This window comes from Gobius niger, assembly GCF_951799975.1.
Source record: "Gobius niger genome assembly, chromosome: 2".
In the NCBI taxonomy this organism is placed as follows: domain Eukaryota; kingdom Metazoa; phylum Chordata; class Actinopteri; order Gobiiformes; family Gobiidae; genus Gobius; species Gobius niger.
In genome coordinates this window covers 26,832,551-26,851,886 of record NC_136853.1, presented here as the reverse complement: position 1 = coordinate 26,851,886, position 19,336 = coordinate 26,832,551, and the positions used below count along the sequence as shown (strand labels likewise).

Here is a 19,336-nt window from a genome sequence, read left to right as displayed (position 1 = left end):
ATACGTCCAGTAGTGTTGTTTGTGGCAGCCCTTTTAGTTTTAGTCTTAGTCTTTTGGACGAAAATGCTTTTAGGTTTAGTCACATTTTGGTAAGACGAAAATTAAAAAGGTTTTTGTCACGTTTTCATCTGTTTCATTATAAGAAGTTATAATTAATTTCAATAAGTCTTGGAAATTGGGATAAATAATAGCTGTCTAGCCGTCTCATCTCATTGACGTAAACTCGTAAACGTCTCGTCATGTTCTAGTCCCCAAAGAGCTCATTTTAGCTCGTCATCGTTACGTTATCGCCATTAAAAAAAGGGGCGTCAACTACGGCGTAGCTGCAATGATGACAAACCATTGCAGCCCCCCCCCCCCTCAATGAAAAAGCAGCTCTTAGAGCCATGGATTGAGATTTTGTCATTCAAAATAGTGATCTTTATCAATATAAATATCTTAAGCATATCTTTCCATTTTGCATTGAAAACAACAAGGCATTAAAAACCCGCCCCAATCCGTGCGCTTTAACTTGGAACCCTGGTGAGGCTGTGCTCTGACTCGTTTGCCAATCAGAGGCCAGCAGTCTGTTCACTGCGAGTTAGTCTCAGTTCATTGCGCTTTGGCCACACCCAGAGGTCGGTGCCAAAAGTTATACCTGGTCAGACTGGTTTGGCCCTGGCCTCGGCTGTGGAAAAGCTCGCCAACACTGCAATTTGCAATGGTGGTTTGCAAAGGAGGTCTTGCAGAGAATACATTACAATGCCTTGGCAAGTAAATATCACTGTGACCAAAGTTACATTTCCTATAAAGCTAAAATAAAAATGATCAGAACTAACAAGGATCACACTTGTTAACATTTGCTGTAGACCCTAACGACAGGAAAAACTACAAGGTACATTAGCAGTTAGTGAGAAGAAGGGTGTCATTGGAGCATGTCACGGCATAGTTAGAGCTCGGACACGACGGTGCCTCATTAGCCCTGAAACCACTTAACCTCTTTGTACAGTCAGGACAATACTGGGGTCCACTCTGAGCCTCCTGAGCAATAATACAGACGTGCAGCCTCATGTTGACAGTAGGAGTCATTCTCTCACAAGAATCTGTCAATCTATTAGGTTGAATAATAGGTTAGGTCAATGACAGTCAATTTATGACATTATACATTAGAAGAAGATCAGGAAATGAAGATGCGTGTCTTTAAGTGAAAACAGATATTGGGCTTTGTATGCTGCCATCTGCACCGAACACATTTAAAAATGGGCCAAAAATCCTAATAAAATAATAATGACAAAATTGTGTATAAAATAAAAAACAATCTAATAAAAAAACAACAACTAAACTTTGTACATTAATGAAATGGTACTTAATTAAAATAAGTTAAGTCTAAGATTGCAGGTGATTCTGAGGACCACCGAAAAGAGCCAAAGTACTACCAGTGGTTTGCGTCCCACAGTTTGAGAACCACTGCACCAAGAGGAGATGAATAATGCACTCGTGTATTTACTGCTGGTCTATAAAAAGTGCCATCATGTCCTGGTGTTCTATAGAAACAAGGTGATTGTCTCCACTACAGCACACCTGCTGTAATCACCCTCAGGACAAACACAGTGTATAGAGGGTATGCAGATAGCGTTCCTTCATGGCAACAGCACAGCGACAGAGCCTAATGAGTGTCATATCTGCTTCACTATTATCTTATTTGACATTCAGTACAGACACAAACTGAACTGAGAGGGGATCAGCGGGTATATGTCTTTAAGCAGTGACCAAGAAGGATGCTATAATACACTTATATTCAAGTAAGGTACATGGTACATTTTTGCCAGATTGCTACAGCTTATCTTGAATCAGTGTTCTCATGCTATTAAATGAGCCATGGACAAAACAGCTTTGTGTTTATCTTGCAGTGGCTCAGCCTGTTTGAAGTTAAAAATACAAAGGCCGTTGCTATTTAAGCTCTCTGTCTGTCATTGACTGTTGCACAATGCTGGCTCCAAATTTCACCCATTTTAAGCAAAAAGACATCAACTGTTAAGGCTCGTTGTGGACGGTTTTACTGAACCTTGTACGATAAAACTAGAGTCACATAAACGTTTCTACCCCCTAAAGCCTGGTGATATGAGCAGACTAAACCTGCGTTGGCCTGTGGTCAGATGCGTCAGCACAAGCACCAGTCTCACACAGTGCCAAGTTGAACTGCAGGAATCGAATGTTGTTTTAATTCTGTCCTGAATGTTGTTTAGAAACACTTGATCCAGGTGAACACCGCTCCTGTTTCACGGGTGAACACACCAAAAAAAGAAACCGCCCCAGACATAGCACCACTCAATGCGCAGCCAAAAAAGGAGCTAAGGCACCAGCGGGCGAGAAAAGCGCTTCTTTTTAGTCCTCAGGGTGGAGGGCAGACACACCTGCTTGCACTCTAATGGCTGGACAATAATATACATAAACCAATGAGGAAACATTTCAAACACAACTTAAAAGCAGTGAAACCACTACTAATAATACATTTTAAAAGTGGTTTCAGTGGTTTCAATTTTTATCAGTGCTATGTTTTATGTATACAAAAATACACTTTATTGTCAGACTAAACAGTTAAAAGCAGCTCAAGATTTACATTAAGGTGTCGACTCTATTCACCCAAACTAAGAAATGAATACATTCTGTGCTGAGCTTTATTGTTAAACAACATAATATATTAGAATGACTGAACAACTGCACAGTGACTGAGAATAGTTATTTTCAGGTTATTAGTTCTATTGGGAGCTGTCCATGGTGCTGAAACCCATAGACCACAGCATTTTCTATGGTGGGATTTAACAACACTGGAAACAGCCACTGCCAACTGTGGATCACATGTGTCAAACACAAGGCCCGCGGGCCAGATCCGGCCGGCGACTTGTTATTTTTTAAACAAATAACCAGAATGCTCACTCCCGCCACAAGGGGGAAGCCAAAATAAAGACAGGACAGAATTCCACTCATGTCCAGCAGAGGGCACTGACATAATAAGAGATCGGGGCTGTTTCTCAATTCTAAGTATGCAGTCTCCATACTTGTGAGCCCAGGGGAACAGACATGCGGGTGCAGACTGAGTTCACGAGTGTGGACTCTGCTTTTTCAGCGTTTGGAACGAGTGAACTCGATGACGTCACAGGAAGTAGCTCATGGGGCTTTTATAACATTAAATCACCGCATAGGAAATTAAAAGGGAGACGCTACAGGTGACGTGGAAATAAACAAATTTGTGTCCCCTTAATAAAACACAAATTAAATGCATTTGTCCTCAATAACCTGATACGACTTCAACTTAATTTATTGCTGATCGTTGTGAGAAAATGAACCATGACCAAAATTGTTTCAACACATCTGCTCAAAAACCCAGTAAAAACCATCTTGAGCAAGTGACACTTCTCTGGGGATAAAAGGGAGGGAGGATCAGGCTCGCCGTGATCCACGCGCTCAAAGCAAAATGGATTGTGGGAAATATAGCTGGCGGAGAACGCACAAGTCTCCTTTGATGTGTCCTCTGTAAAATGGGCGGAGCAAGTTCTCATTAGTATTTACACTGGACTTGCTGAGAAGCGGACTTTGAATTGGAACAGGACTTGGGCCCCGCGTGATGACGTTTCCCGAGTCCACGAGCACATAAGTCTGCACACGTTCACAGACTGAGGAACGGCCACGTACAACAACAGCGACTCTGACTGTTCTGTTCAAACGAATACCATACAAACACATGAAAACATTTCCCCACTGTGCAACATGAAGGCCAAATGGCTCCACAATGACAGGCTTGTTTAATATCAGACCTAACAAGTTTATGGCCAATCCATTCACCGTTACCATGGCAACTAATTGACACTCCGGCTTGATTACTGTCTCAGGCGGAGCTGCTGAGGCTCAGGACAGTAGTGTACAGTGAGCTGATGCCTCAGACATAGCCTCATCCCATCCACAAAACTTAACAAGCTACGAATCATTTATACAGATGTAATAATAATACATTATTTGGGAAACACTTTATAATAACTATACGCCTTATTTGTTTTTCCGTAAAACAGAAACGATGTAAGGGAATGTTTTGGAGGTGTTGCCTGGCACTGGTTCCAGATTTATTGCTGTGCCACCATCTGCACATTAGCGCAAAATAAAATGTGTTTCCTAACCTCCAAATGAGCACATTTGTGAGTGGGTTGGAGAGTTGTGAAGGTGTAACAGGGAAAACATTTCAAAGGGTGCACATGATTATCACTCTTTAAATGCAGAGTGTATGAATGTGTGAAAAATGTGTTGTGCATCATGTAATGTCAAATTAACTTAGAGAGATATAGCTGATGTAAGAACTACCTTAATATTCATCTTCAAGCACTTCTCCCATACTGTAATCAACAACACCAATATAGATTTAAACTACATATAATATATACTTCAACAACAATAACGGGAATAATGTTGACGTCTTAAAACTCTCCCACATGGGAACTAATTGAGCTAAGACTGTCACTGGCATAAGTTGAAACATTATTTTGTTCTCGGGATTTCTGTTCAACATTTATAAAAGGAACAATGAAGAATGAGACTTTCCTCCAAACATTGCTACACTGCAATACAGTGACAACCATTTGTTCACACTTATATAAAAATATACAACTTTCCTCACTGTCTGACATGAAACCAGAATTAACTTTTACATTTTTAGGATTAGAATTTTTATTTTATTTAATTTTATTTTTCAAAGCCAAAAGTTCACATACATTTAATTAATATTTGGTAGCATTGCTTTTAAACTGTATAACTTGGGTCAAACGTTTTGGATTTCCTTCCACAGCTTTTCACAATAGTTGGCAGGAGTTTTGGTTCATTCCTCCAAACAGAGCTGGAGTAACTGAGCCACATTTGTAGCCACCTTGTGAACACATGCCTTTTCAGCTCCGCCCTTACATTTTCAACTGGACTGAGATCAGGACTTTGTGATGACCACTTCAAAACATTGACTTTGTTTTCCTTAAACCACTTTGTAACCAGTTTGCTTTGGGTCGTTGTCCATTTGGAAAACCCATCTGTGCTTTAAGTTCCTGGCTGATCTTGAGATGTTGCTCCAATATTTCCACATAGTGTTTTTTCTTCATGATGTCATCCACACCACAGCATGACCAACGACATGACATCATCATCTGGGCTTTCCCTAATCGTTTAAAGGCATAGTCATTTTTTTAGTAGCTTCTGACTTTGTGAAAAATATCTGTAATTCTTCTGGCATTTAGCAAATAGAAATAATTTTTCAAACTATAATTGAGTTAATTCTGGTCTCATGTCAGACAGTGAGAAAATAATGCAAATGTGTCTTTTTTTATTCACATGAATTTATGTATTGTAAAGTGTATGTAAACATCTGGTTCCCACTGTGTATGACACTGTATATACATAATAATTTCACCGAATGTCCAATTAGTCTTACATAAACACCAACAGTGCTTTGTAGGTTTGACCAAAAAAATCAATTTGAATTAAAAATCCAATTGGAAAGATGACAACTATAGTTCAGAGGTATTATATATATATATTCAGAGTTCTTTATTTTAGATAATGATATTTGATCATATATTTGAAGTCTGATTTCCGATGGGGAATTGGAGAAACTTAATATCTCTGATGGATGCCCGGTCAGTGGATGGCATCTGTCTCTGAGGCAAACAGTCACATTGTGTTACATGTGTGTCCTGTTGGAGAGTGTTAGGTTCAGCGCCTCACGTGTGCCTTCATGTTGCTATCATGGTATTTGGGAGCAGACAGTCAGCAGGCTCAGGGCGTGGAAGGGCGGAGGTCATATGTACAGCAGGTACAGACAGTCGATCCCTTCATGGTTCACTGAGCCAAGATCAGGTCACATGTCCCGCATCAGAGAGGAAACTCGAGCAGCTCAGACAGCAGCAGGAGGCCCAGGACCCTCTGGGAAACAGGTTTTAAGAAGGTGCAGCTGTTAAAGGACTTGTTGACAGCTTGTTGTGAAGACACTAAAGGACATTAAAATGCAATGCAAATTGGGAAAACCATGTTATCATTTTTTGGAATGTAGCCAATGGGCAAAGACACACTGCTGGTGTGAGCAAAAAGGGTAGAATTCTACCTCACAACACAACAGAACAGCTCTGAAACACTGACCACTGTCAATGCTCTTCTGAACTTGTCAACTTTGGTTGAAGGTTCTGAGCAAATTACACCAGTTACCAGTCCTAGATGAATGATGAGGTGAGTCTTTCATCTCATCCCTTGAGATGAATCAATCATCGATTGGTAAGCCTGCTTCAGTCAGTCAAGCAAGCGCCTGGGTCGCTTTACCCAGACGCTTGACCCAGACCCTTGATAACAATCACTGAGTGATTGTCTCATCAGAAACAGATTCCCGAGCCACCTCAGCTGCACCTCTCAACGTGAAGGAGCAGCGACTCTACTCCGAGCTCCTCCCGGGTGACTGAGCCTCTCACCCGATCTCTAAGGGTGGGCTCAGCCACCCTGTGAAGGAAGCGATTTTGCGTGATTTTGTCCTTTCAGTCACTACCCAGATCTCATGACCATAGGTTAGGGTGGGAGGGTAGAGTATTTTTTTTGTTTGAGTGAATGAAGAAGTTATTTGTTCCTTCAGCTTAAAACTAAATCCAGCTGATCAAACAAAATGTTTATTGTTTTACTGACAATTAATTTCATACATTTAGGCCTAACCAAAGAAATACATGCTTTACATAGTCGTCTTTGAGCTAAATGCTCGATGTCAATAACCTGTTAGAGCCAGATTGATGTTACAGAGCCAGCAACATTTGCACTGACATCAATCTGGGACTGCGTTGAATTGTTCGGGGAGAGGTCGTACGTTAGGATCAAGAACACCGCGGTTCAAGGTGGATTCTGTGTGTTTGTAAACTCACAAATACTGCGACAACTCAGGCTACTGGCAAGGTTAAACATTGTACCCATAAAAAACCTGACAACATGAAGATTTCCATATTCGTATCAGATCACCAAGTCCCTGCGCTCATTGCTTATCGTTGTGCTGACACTGCTGATCCAAATCCCACAATGCCTTTCTTCAAGACAAATACAAAGACGAGCAGAAACTCCCAACACAGGCTCTGATGAAGAGAATTTATCTTTAAATAGCAGCCAGTCTGTTTCCTGCAGATGAATATGTGCAGGCTGTGTATATCAGCCGTCATCAATATTCACAACCTGCTGTGATCAATGACTGCAGACTCCAAGCTGAGATCAACCAATCTACAGGAAGACAAGCAAAGACAGAAGAGTTGGGCCGGATATATTTGAGCTGAGAGATTTGTTCACAGAACTATACTTGTTTTTGTTTTTCAATAGTGGTTAACAACTATAACAAACCGTCAAACGATATCAATATGTTATTGGAGAAAAAAGTAAAAAAAGGTACTGAAAACAGATTTTGATGTCCACTATCCCGGGACAGCACTAAAGGAAGTGACCTGGTTGTTTCAACTCAAATACATTTAAAATAAATAGTATTTTCTGGAATAAATTGACATTATAGTCCTGTTATATGGTGACAAATACTTTAGTATAGGTATCATTCAGGTATCGTAAAACAAGTTCTGTGAAAGTACCGGTATAATTGTTTTTTTTTATTGTCCGAGTATTTGTTTATTTCTTTGTTTATTTGTTATTATCCCCATAAGTTGCCACCAGGGTAGTAACTAGTCTCCCTGGTATGTTAATGCCTGCCTGCAGCCCTCCTGTGCACTGCTTCAGAGTAAAACAGTCCTTTTGAGTCATCGGGCTTTTTTGAAAAGAAAAAGAAACTCCCGATAATAAAAAATAAAAAAAAGTATGTGTAGGACTGTGATGTACTCAGTAACGGACATAATTTTAGATGTAGCGAATCTCAATTACACGACTAAAATTGTACTCTATTATTACAAGTACTCCATTACAGTAACGTGAGTACATGTAATTCTTTACTTTCCACCACTGTTAGCAAACAAATACATGTCTCAAAATGTTTACTTTGCTACATATACTGCTGATTAATGTATTATTGAATTTTCCCTTCCCCCATTGAATGGATCATAAGAGCAGCATGTGGAGGAGTGGGGGGCGTGGGTGAGGGAAAAGCCAGGTGAGCAGAGCTGGGTTCACTACTCCATCTACTGACAAAAAAAATCCAGGAGAAGAGTTGAGGGCAGCTTGAAGGTGCATTATACACTTATATGCAAAAAAAAAAAAAAAAAAAAAAAAACCTCGGATATTTATGCACAATTGACTGTTTAGTGACCCCGGCCAGTAGCTGTATGGGTGCTTAGCATGGCGCCTTCACTTTCTATCACACTGGCCTCTATGACGCTCAAGGATCAATTGTTTTGCAGGTTTTCTAGTGAGAGGGTCTGTCAGCAGTGAAAACCGAACAGAAACTCTAATTACAATTGAGACTGGAGCATCATGGCCTCTGTGCTGGAAAGTAAAGGTGCTGTGCTAACCACTCACACAGCAGCTGGGTCACTAAACGGTCAGATTCGCACTAAGGAAGGTTTTCTTTTTTCATTAAGAGTTCCATAATGTGACAGGTTTGAGAGTCATTGGTCTACATGGCTGATCTTGATGTCTGAATGAAGCTGAGGCCTAGAGGTTATAAGTTATGTCGTATAAGCCCCTGAGGTTGTGTAAATGAGAGTGAAACACAAGCATTTACATTTAGCAAAGAATAGAAAACACACACACAAAAATGTGAAAACCAATTGCGAGGGTCACTTGGTTTGGGCCAGGAACGACATAACAACATATTCAGTAATAATAAACACACACACTCTGATATGTCGCACAACTCAAAGCCATTTTTTTTATTATTCATCCATCCATCCATTTTCTTCCGCTTTATCCGGGGCCGGGTCGCGGGGGCAGCAGTCTCAGCAGAGATGCCCAAACTTCCCGATCCACACACACCACCTCCAGCTGTTCTGGGGAGACCCCGAGGCGACACCAGGCCAGCTCGGAGACATAGTCCCACCACCGTGTCCTGGGTCTTCCACGAGGCCTTGTCCCACTAGGACATGCCTGGAACAATTCCCGTGGGAGGCGACCAGGAGGCATCCAGAACAGATGCCCGAGCCACCTCAGCTGGCTCCTTTCGACGTGAAGGAGCAGCGACTCTACTCCGAGCTCCTCTCGGGTAACTGAGCTCCTCACCCGATCTCGGAGGGTGCGCCCAGCCACCCTGCGAAGGAAACTCATTTCGGCCGCTTGTATTCGCGATCTTGTCCTTTCGGTCATGACCCAAATCTCATGACCATAGGTGAGAGTGGCAACGTAGATCGATCGGTAAATCGAGAGCTTTGCCCCCCGACTCAGCTCCCTCTTCACCACGACAGACCGATACAGCGACCGCATCACTGCTGACGCCGCACCGATCCGTCTGTCGATCTCACGCTCCATCCGTCCCTCACTCGTGAACAAGACCCCGAGATACTTGAACTCCTCCACTTGAGGTAAGGACTCCCCACCGACCTGAAGAGGGGAAGCCACCTTTTTCCGGTGGAGAACCATGGCCTCAGATTTGGAGGTGCTGATCCCCATCCCGGCCGCTACACACTCGGCTGCAAACCGCCCCAGTGCGTGCTGAAGGTCCTGGTTCGTTGAAGCCATCAGAACAACATCATCCGCAAACAGCAGAGATGAGCTCCTGAGGCTCCCAAACTGGACACCCTCCGGCCCCTGGCTGCGCCTAGAAATTCTGTCCATAAAAGTTATGAACAGAACCGGTGACAAAGGGCAGCCCTGGCGGAGACCAACACGCACCGGGAACAGGTCTGACTTACTACCGGCAATGCGAACCAAGCTCCTGCTGCGGTCATACAGGGAACGGACAGCCCTTAGCAGAGGGCCCCGGACCCCATACTCCCGGAGCACCCCCCACAGGGCACCACGAGGGACGCGGTCGAACGCTTTCTCCAGATCCACAAAACACATGTGGACTGGTTGGTCCACATGTGGACATGGTGGACTGGTTCATTTGTAATATAAATATATGTCTCTGTGGATTTGCACATGCTGCAATGTCAAATCTTCTGTTTATGCTCTAAAAGTCATCTTGTACTTTTGGAGAGAGAAAACACTCTGAAAAATAACATTTCTAGTTTTCTGTTTGGTTATCAATCAATTGTAATATGTAGAGAACTAACTCCTCCGACTCCCAATTACCTAAATAAACAATGAGGGAGGGATAATGCTCTACAAACTGTGTTGAGGCATCCTAATACTTCCTACAAAGGAATATTGAGAACAAACTCACATAACGCCCCATTGGACCAGTTGACGTTATTACTGCAAAAACAAACGGCTCAGTCATTGTGCAGCTTCCTGCCAATGCTTATTAGGCTTTTGACAGTTCAAACCATCACTTCCATACTCCCAGTTTGCTCCTGCTTCATTTCTAGTTTGATTTCTCCAAAGAACTGGTCATTAAAATACGTGTACAGTATTATTATTCATGAAGGGGCTCAAGTCAAATGATCTAAATCTAAATAAGGCCAATCCAACTGAAGGTTCCACATTTATGGCTTTCTTACAATTGGACACAGAAATGTTCATTTCCTCTTCAGTGTTGAAAACTATTGACTGTCATCACAATTACCACTATATCCCATCCTGTGCTATTACACACATGGGATGTATCAAATGTATGTGCTAAGTAAACATGAATGGGGTAGAGATTTTTCTTTTTCTTTCTTTTTTTTTTGTGTCAAATTAAAGTGATCAAGGTAAATTTAGGTTAATTAGTGAATGCAAGTGTGCAATGCAAGGCATGTTTCCAGCACTACTCACCTTGAAACTAAAGTGTTTGTCCTTCCCTCCCCTTTCTCACTAGGAAAGTGCAACTCTCCTAATTGGACCGCTTTGCCACTCATTAAATGTCCCCCTGCAATCATAGTCTCACATTAAGAGTCCTTTTCCAAATCAAACAGTAGTAACATTTAAGGATGTGGTGCAGAAACCATCTTATTTGCTCAGTTGCTTTTGTAGGTGGCTTCATTAGAAAAATAATCACTTACGACAACCATATTAGCGCAAGTGTGAGCCGTTAGCCGCAATGCACTAATTAAATTAGGGCTGATAATAGGGGAGTTAGGACCACATCTATCAACAGAGGCATAGTAGGATGAGCACTGCCACAGGCATCAACAGCCTAAATGTACGTAACTCTGTACAACAAAAACAATTCACGGATACTAATCAATCATAAACCTGGTCATTTGAGCAGGTATCGATACTTTATATGGTCATGAACGTTGCAGTTTTTTCCAACTGAAAAGGCAGTGAACAATTAGGGGTAAATAAACTGCACAAAATAAGATCGTTCATGTAAACTCTGAGAATGCATGTATTGCTCTTTTACAGCAGGAAAGAAGAACAGACTATTATGCATTTTACAGCTGGATAAATATGTAGAAAGACATTCACTGTATTGAGCATTTGTTTTCAACTGATGGGTCAGGAGTCGTAAGTGGATTGCAAAACCATTTGTACAGGGTCAGCATTTCTTTCAATATTCATCTTCTGAAAAAATGAAAAAAACTTAACTGATTCTGTTCAAATGAGTGGTTTTAGCTTTACTGCTTAAATAAACAATCATCAGTGGGAAAACACAACATTCTTATTTTGGCCGCGGCTCGTCGTCCTTTGGTGATGGTGGGTCCTTGTGCGAGTTGAGAACCACAGCTGAACATTATAAATGGACTGTGTCCATTTAGAAAGGATTATATTTTGCAATGTGTCCAAATCAGCCCTGACTTATCATTATTAAGTATCTATGTAGATTGACTTACTTCGACACATTCTATTTATTCACTTCACGCTGAACTATTCTGATATGTTTTGACTAATGTTACTCTATGAACGTTGTTTTGGACATGTCTAGAAATGACATCTCTATTTGTAAACATTATAATTTGTGTCAGTCAGATGCAGTAATCAAAGTGTGTGTGTTGCTGCATGTCAGATTCCAGTTCAAAACAGCAGCTCTCCCACATGTATTATTAAGTCACATGACCTGCAGCTGCCAATGGGCACAGGTCACACACGACTGATTACACCACTGTAACTAGAACTTTTCCTCTTCTAACTATGCTTCTCTAATCAATTACACGTAGATAAGATAACTGAATAAAAATGTCATCAACTAACAGGATTATAATGAATGCAAATTAATAATTGTTTTTATCACCGATGCCAGATGTGTTATTTTAAGTTTACTTTTTAAATAAATCTCTCGCTTTCTTTTTTGTTGGTGATGTTGAACTTTGGTCCAGTGATTAGATATTATTCATGATGATGAGTATTTACTACTACTTTCATTATCATCATTATTATTAATATTATAATTAGGCCCGAGTGCCATCAGGGCAAAGGGGCTCTTATAATCGTATAGCACAGAAGCGAAGCGCTCGCCCCTTCAAACATACACAGTTATTGGAAAAATACAAGAGTACTTGCTCCGCTTTACGCACTGCTGTACAAATACACACAGACAAACTGAGCACAAAGCGCTCCCTTCACACACTCACTAATGCGCTCCTCTCGTCCAGGACGTCCCGTGTACATACATATGCAATACAAAAATCAACATTGTAATTGTACATAAGGTGAAAGGTCACTGACAGGCAGACCATGAGGGGGGAATGTGTGGGTGCATTCTGAAATGACCGTTAATGGTACCGTTTATGGTCAAGTGGAAACACTGTTTTTGTAAGGAATATTATGTTTGTTTGTTTGTTTGTTTGTTTGTTTGTTTGTTTCTTTCTTTCTTTCTTTCTTTCACGTCGTCACACCTAGTGGACATTGACAAAACTCATAGATTCAACACCTTCTTTGGCCATTTCCAAAAACAAACTTTGTCCTAGAATCACACAAAGTACATTCAGGCAAGTTGTGAAAAAAATATTATTACGGCAACACCGCACGCCATATTGGATGTCGGCCATTTTGGATGAATGTTTTATGTCACCTAGAATGTTTATTGGAACATGCCAATTTTGGGGGACAATAAGAGAAGATAGGACTTTATTGATCTCACAATGGAGTAATTTACTTGTTGCATCAGCAGCAAACACTCAGGAGGCGCAAATACAGAAACATTTACAATCAAACAGGCTGAAATAGCCTGGCATCCAGACTAATCTCCGATGTTTATTAATTAATAAACAGGAGACTAGTCTGGCGACCCTGTCGTAGAAAAGCTACTGCTTGAGGCGGGACTAATGTGGGACAACCGAAGTGGATAGCAGCCAATGAGAACACAGCGGATGTGACGACAGAAACAGCGACAAGAAAGTTGTATCATTCGGACATTAACAATGGCGCTCCCTGTCACACGGAGTTCAGTAAATGACTTCTGTCGGTTATGTCAGAAAAACTTAAGAATACAAGCACACCGGAGCATTACGTGAAGTGGTTGCTTGTGTTGAAAAACTACAAAACAAAGGCGCAACAACGTGACACCCGTTCAGGGAGCTGCTCTGATTGGTCGGTAGGCTCCATATCGCTGCATCACTTCCTTTGAAAGCGCGCAATGGAGTGTTGCCAGACCCTCTTCTGTAAAGAAGCGGAGTCTGGTTGGCGAGACTAGGCTGAAAGTGCATCAACAGTTCAGCACCTTGGACAGGGGCAGATGTACCAGAAGCTTCTTTTCAGATCTAAAAATCAGCAAATTGGGTTTATGTTGCCGCGGATCTCTTGTAATTAACATATTTCTTTACATTAGTTAATTATCTACTTACACTTTCAAACTAAATGTAATAAAGATGATAGATCACCTGACAAACTTGAAGGCCATTTAACACACTTCCAAATGCCTTCTTATTATCTTAAATGAATTCCAATTTACATTGATTTTGTACTTGCCTGAAGATGACTCGGACTTCAGTTTTCTCAATAGAATAAGATGAAAGCAGACAAAAAGTGCCTTGAAGTTATTTCATCCATCTCTTATTTAATATGAAGTAGAAGGAATCACCCTATTACCTTTTTATTCACACCAAAGGGATTCAAGATGCGCTCACCATATCTCAACAACATCACACTCACAAAAAGCTTTATCTGCAGCTATAAACGGGGCAGTGATTGCGAAGTTGATGTTGCCTATATAGCATAGACTAAACGTTCCTTTTTATTTTTCCTGTTTTTCTGTTCCGCGTCGGTCTTGAAAAGTTTAAAAGTCAAAGTTTCATTTCAGATTCAACACTCACTGAGATCTTGGAACTCTTTAACTTCACTTTCTCAAACTCTTGAACCACGGCCCCCCCACCCACCCGCGTGCACGCCACGCGTAAACCGCAGCACTCACCCCAGGGTCGTCATGGTAACGATGGTGTACCAAAAGGCCGCCGGGATGCTGGTAAACTTGCTGGCGCTGGAGCCCTTCTCTGCGTAAAACATGACAGTAGCGAAGATGATGATGGCCATGGTCAGAGAAAAGAGCAGGAAGCCCAGCTCTGAGGCGCAGCTCTTCAGTGTGTAGCCTAAGATGCGCAGACCCGCCGAGTGCCGTGAGAACTTAAAAATCCGGAAAACTCTGAAGACGCGCAGGGTCACAAAGGCACCGCTCACGTCCTCATTGTCCGTCATGACAAGGCCGATGTAATAGGGCATGATGGCGACCACGTCAATAATGCTCATCACGCTTTTGACAAACTTGTAGCGGCTGGGCGCGACCATCAGGCGTAGCAGGTACTCCACAGTAAATATCAAGACGCACGCGGTGTCCAGGCAGAAGAAAGCTAACCCATACCGCTCTCCGCAAGACACAACCTTTACGCGGTTGGGCATTGTGCCGCACGGGACGGTCTCTACCACGTTGGCCATCACGGACACTGCGATGAAGAAGCCTGTCACGTAATAGAAGACTAAAGCCATTGTGCTTGTGTGCGGGTTCTCAAAGGCACGCCACAGCCTCTCACTGTAAGTCATATCTATGGGGGTCTGATCATTGGCTTGGTCCGAGTCCTCATCGTCCTGAATGCGCTCCTGGTTCTCCCGCCGCCTGTCCTTGTACTCTTCATAGCAGCAATCCCCGATAATCTCAGGGATAATGCCAAAAAAGGAGAGCTCTTCGTCGTACGCTGATATGCACTCTTGTCGCGGATAGTGCAGTTTTCCGGTGCGATAGAAGTTTAGAATATGGCGGAAAATATCCGGGTCACGATCAAAAAAGTACTCATTTGTCTCCTCGTGAAAGAAAAACTCCCGCTCTGAGCTGCCAAGCAGCGTGTCCGGGTAGCGCTCCAGAGTGTCGCTCCAAGTTTGAAACTTACTGCCGCTTACATTAAGAACTATAAATCCAGCCCGTCCCCGTTGCTTTTCTTTGGGTGCTATTGGCATAGGCGCGTTGGCCACCGGCATCCAGCCGATGGCCGCTGCGCGCGCAAATGGCAGCCACGCTGCTACTCCCGCCATGGTACTAGAGCTGAGGGTCACTCAGAAAGCACCAGAGACGAGCAGACATTAGGGTCCAGTGCAAGAGAAGATGGATACTTTGCTCAAAACAGTGCGTAAAAAAAACACTAAAAAGTTAACAAGCAAATTCTGATGTGATCCGTCAGCTCAGTCAGTTCAACAGAACTTTGAGCGGGCGCAACAGCTATTTACTGTCCTGTATATAAAAATATAGCCTATTGGATCCAGCCTCCTGCCGTCTCCTCCTTTTCCTTCGGTCAGCAACAAGTAAGTGTTAAGTCGAGTCCCAAGATCCAAAGCCAAGTCAAACCTCTGCCGTTCCGCGCGTACATGCTGCTCCAGGTGACTCCTCGTGTTCTCTCCACAACGCGCTGTTCCCACTCTGGTTATTCTGGGGCCGCGGTGCTGCTGCAGAGCGTAAGGGGGGTCCGTGTGTCCGCGGACACACAGGTGATGCTCCGAGCGAAGCGGAAGCCCGCGCTGCTGCTACTACCACTATTCTGCTCCAACCCTCCCCTCTCTCTCTCTCTCTCTCTCACTCTCACACTCTCACACTCTCTCTCTCTCTCTCTCTCTCTCTCTCTCTCTCTCTCTCTCTCTCTCTCTCTCTCTCTCTCTCTCTCTCACACTCTCTCTCTCTCTCTCTCTCTCTCTCTCTCTCTGTCTCTCTCTCTCTCGTGTCAATGCTGCAGTGTTGGACGGACACATATTACTCTGAACCTGTTGTTTTTCACTGTTGTTGTTGTAGAAGTAGCAATAACAATATTCTGAGGTCACAAATACACATTTAACACTCGGAGATGCGTCTCGAGCCAAACGGGAAATTGAGCGGTGCATTTTTGCTGCAGTCAGCAACTCTCACTTATGACTGAAAAACTATTTGCCTGAAATAATGTCTTCTTCATGATGCTGTGATGCTGGATGATTTCGGGGTTATTCACAAGTTTGGCAGCCCATAAGTAACCATCAAACTGAAAAGTATCTGTAGTAAATTCTATGTGATCATTTCATTAGACAGTCACAGACCTTTGAGAGAATAATAAGGTTTACAAGGACATTGTTTTAAAGTGCTCACTGATACAAATGTATTTCAACCAATACTTGTCTGTCAGTTTTACTCACTGGCTTTTCAATAACAATTAAATGTGAATCAAATATGTTTTTGTTCCCACTGCCCTCAAACTGACTTCAGCAGTGGTACATCCAGGAGTTGTTTGAACCTGATGATCAAGTCAGTAGCCTCAGAGGAACTGGGCAGCACTTGTTCCTCACAACAAGAAGGAGTTCAGGAGTTTACATGTTCTTCCCATGCCTGCGTAGGTTTCCTTCGGGTCCGGGGGGAAAAAAAGTCTAATTTAAAAAGTAGATGTATTTCTGTTAGAGATTAGATAAGCCTTTATTGATCTCATGAAGTGTTAATCTTATTATTAAAATAATGATAACAAATAGAAACATGTGTTTATTTCTGTTGGTCGCTTTGTAACGGTTCCTTGTATTTGCTTGTGTTTCCAGGAAGTTTGCAAACAGAGTTTAGCACAGTAACTATTCCCTTTAGCCTAAACCCTTTCAGTCTAATGAAAATGTTTTGGTTTTGTTTGTTGTTTCAAATAATGTTATGAACCAATAGATTATACTGCTACAAAACTACGAGCTTAAACTATTCTTAATTGATCTCACAAAGCAACAGCAAATCTGTCTTGGTACTTTTGATTTTTTCCAGTTGCTGTAAATCACTCACATTGTTGACGAGTGACGGAATCTTAAATAATTCACTACTGTAATTAAAGCAGAGCAGTAACAATTGCAAAACTGATAATTGGATCATAATTAGTTTATCAAGTATCACTCGATTACTTTTGTAATATCTTGACGACTGAAAATGTTCATATTTATCATAACATGCAGTTATGATAAAGTACAGAGTTTATCTTGTTGATGATGTGCAGGAAACAACAGTTCTCAGCAGCACAAAACTCCACTTCAAACTTATTAACCACTTAAAGGAAAAGGCCACCGTTTTTACATACTGAGATATGTTCTTACCTAACCTTAGTTGAGTTAATATATCCCCGTCTGGTCTTTGTCCGTGCGCTCTGTCACGCACACGGAGCACATACGCAGCCTCTCCCACATGTCATATAGCTCCAAAAAAGCTCACGATAGAAGCTACCAAGCTCTTCCACGTGTTCCCTATTTAAATAAAGTTACGTGAAGTGTTTTCATGCGAAGTATATTTACACAGAAATGTAACATGTCGATTTTATAAGCAGATAAAAAGGGGTACTATATTGTGAGGCGTAATGATACGAGGAGCACAGCGTCCGCGCAGTAACTCCTAAAGACTTCCCCCGCTCAGGCCTCAGAGTGAATCTGTCAATCAGCCAAGACAGTGTTCGAGCTTTTTGAACGGCATCAGAGTGCCAGAGGGACAGCCGATGGAGGCCAGCGCCGGGCGGATGAATTCAAGGAACATTTCAACTGTTTTGATTCTCCGCACACTCCCTCCGCCCCATTCCCTGCTCCCTGCTCTTCACACGTCCTCTCACCGTTTCTCTTTACCATCTACACGTTGGACTTCACACACAACACGGACTGCAGAAGTTCTCCGACGACTCCGCCATCGTGGGCTGTGTGTCTGAGGGGAACGACCTGGAGTACCGGTCAGTCATCATGGACATTGTGGACTGGCGTGAGCACAACCACCTGTGCTTGAACATCAGTGAGATGGTGATCGACTTCACGAGGAAGCCACTACCGCACAAACCGCTGAACATCCAGGGGGAGGACATTGAGGAGGTGGACAGTTTCAAGTACCTGGGTGTTCACCTCAACAATAAACTGAACTTGTCCCACAACACCAACGCCCTGTACAAGAAGGGCCAAAGTCACCTCCACCTTCTGAGGAGACGGAAGTCCTTCGGAGAGAGCAGGCCTCTGCTCAGGACTCTGTGGTAGCCTCTGCTCTCCACTACACTGCCATGTGCTGGGCCCCGGGTAGCACAGAGCGGGACAAAAGCAGACTGAACAAGCTGGTCAGGAGGGCCAGCTTATCTTATGTCTTATCTTATCAGCAGTAATCAGCTGTATCATTAATTCATCAAAAGATCTTCGTAAATAGTTTGAAATTAATCAATTATTTAACAATAGTTTGCTGACCTTAATGCTGTTTGTACGTAGACAGTGTTGGGGTAACACATTACAAAAGTAACGTTACAGAAATATATAACGGTGTAATAAAACGTATCATTTCTATCGCAGTAACACCCTACAAAGGCATATTATTATGGTCCGACGGTTCACGTCTCTCTTTCTCTCTGACTCAGAACAGCACACACCTCCAGCCAATTCATTAAACACTAAGAGCAAAGTGTATAAACTTAAACGCTTAGCCTGACTAATCTAACTTTAAAGTGTCCCAGCAGAGGACAGAGAGAGTTTCCCGCAGCAAAGGAAGGAGACATGCAATGTGGCCTATATGTCAACATAATGAGCCCAAAGCAGCATTATTTACTGGTGCAGATGCTGCCGTCTCTGTGGAGTCAGTGAGGTCGCTAACTATGTAAAACAAAAGTGATATATTATCAGTGATTAGTCCTACTAACCTTTTTAGGATCTTATAGGACATGGGTAAGGGTCCCCACAGGTCACACAGAGTCTAAGTTTGTAGTTATCGCAATTATATTTAAGATTTTACAAACATTTACCCAGTTTTCTTTAGTTTTACATTTTATATGATTTTATTAATTCCCCTCCTCATTTGTCATTGACAGGAAGTGACATGTGTCGAGGTAAACAATTCTAACTGTTGCCGTGCCAACCATGTTATACCAATGAGATATGAGTGAGTTAGACTTTCCCTCTGTCTGTGTCACAAACATAAGAAATGAAA

The 19,336-nt window shown here is 42.4% G+C and overlaps 1 protein-coding gene across 1 annotated transcript in view; it reads right to left on the bottom strand.

Moving 5' to 3' along the window:
* kcnd2 (potassium voltage-gated channel, Shal-related subfamily, member 2) overlaps window positions 1-15,950 on the bottom strand; it is a 63,583-nt gene extending 47,633 nt beyond the window's left edge. The window contains exon 1 of the mRNA XM_079581876.1: window positions 14,339-15,950. Within this exon, the coding sequence (XP_079438002.1) occupies window positions 14,339-15,447 (1,109 nt within the window). The 5' untranslated portion in view covers window positions 15,448-15,950. The remainder of the gene's footprint in view (window positions 1-14,338) is intronic.
* Between the last annotated feature and the right edge of the window lie 3,386 nt (window positions 15,951-19,336).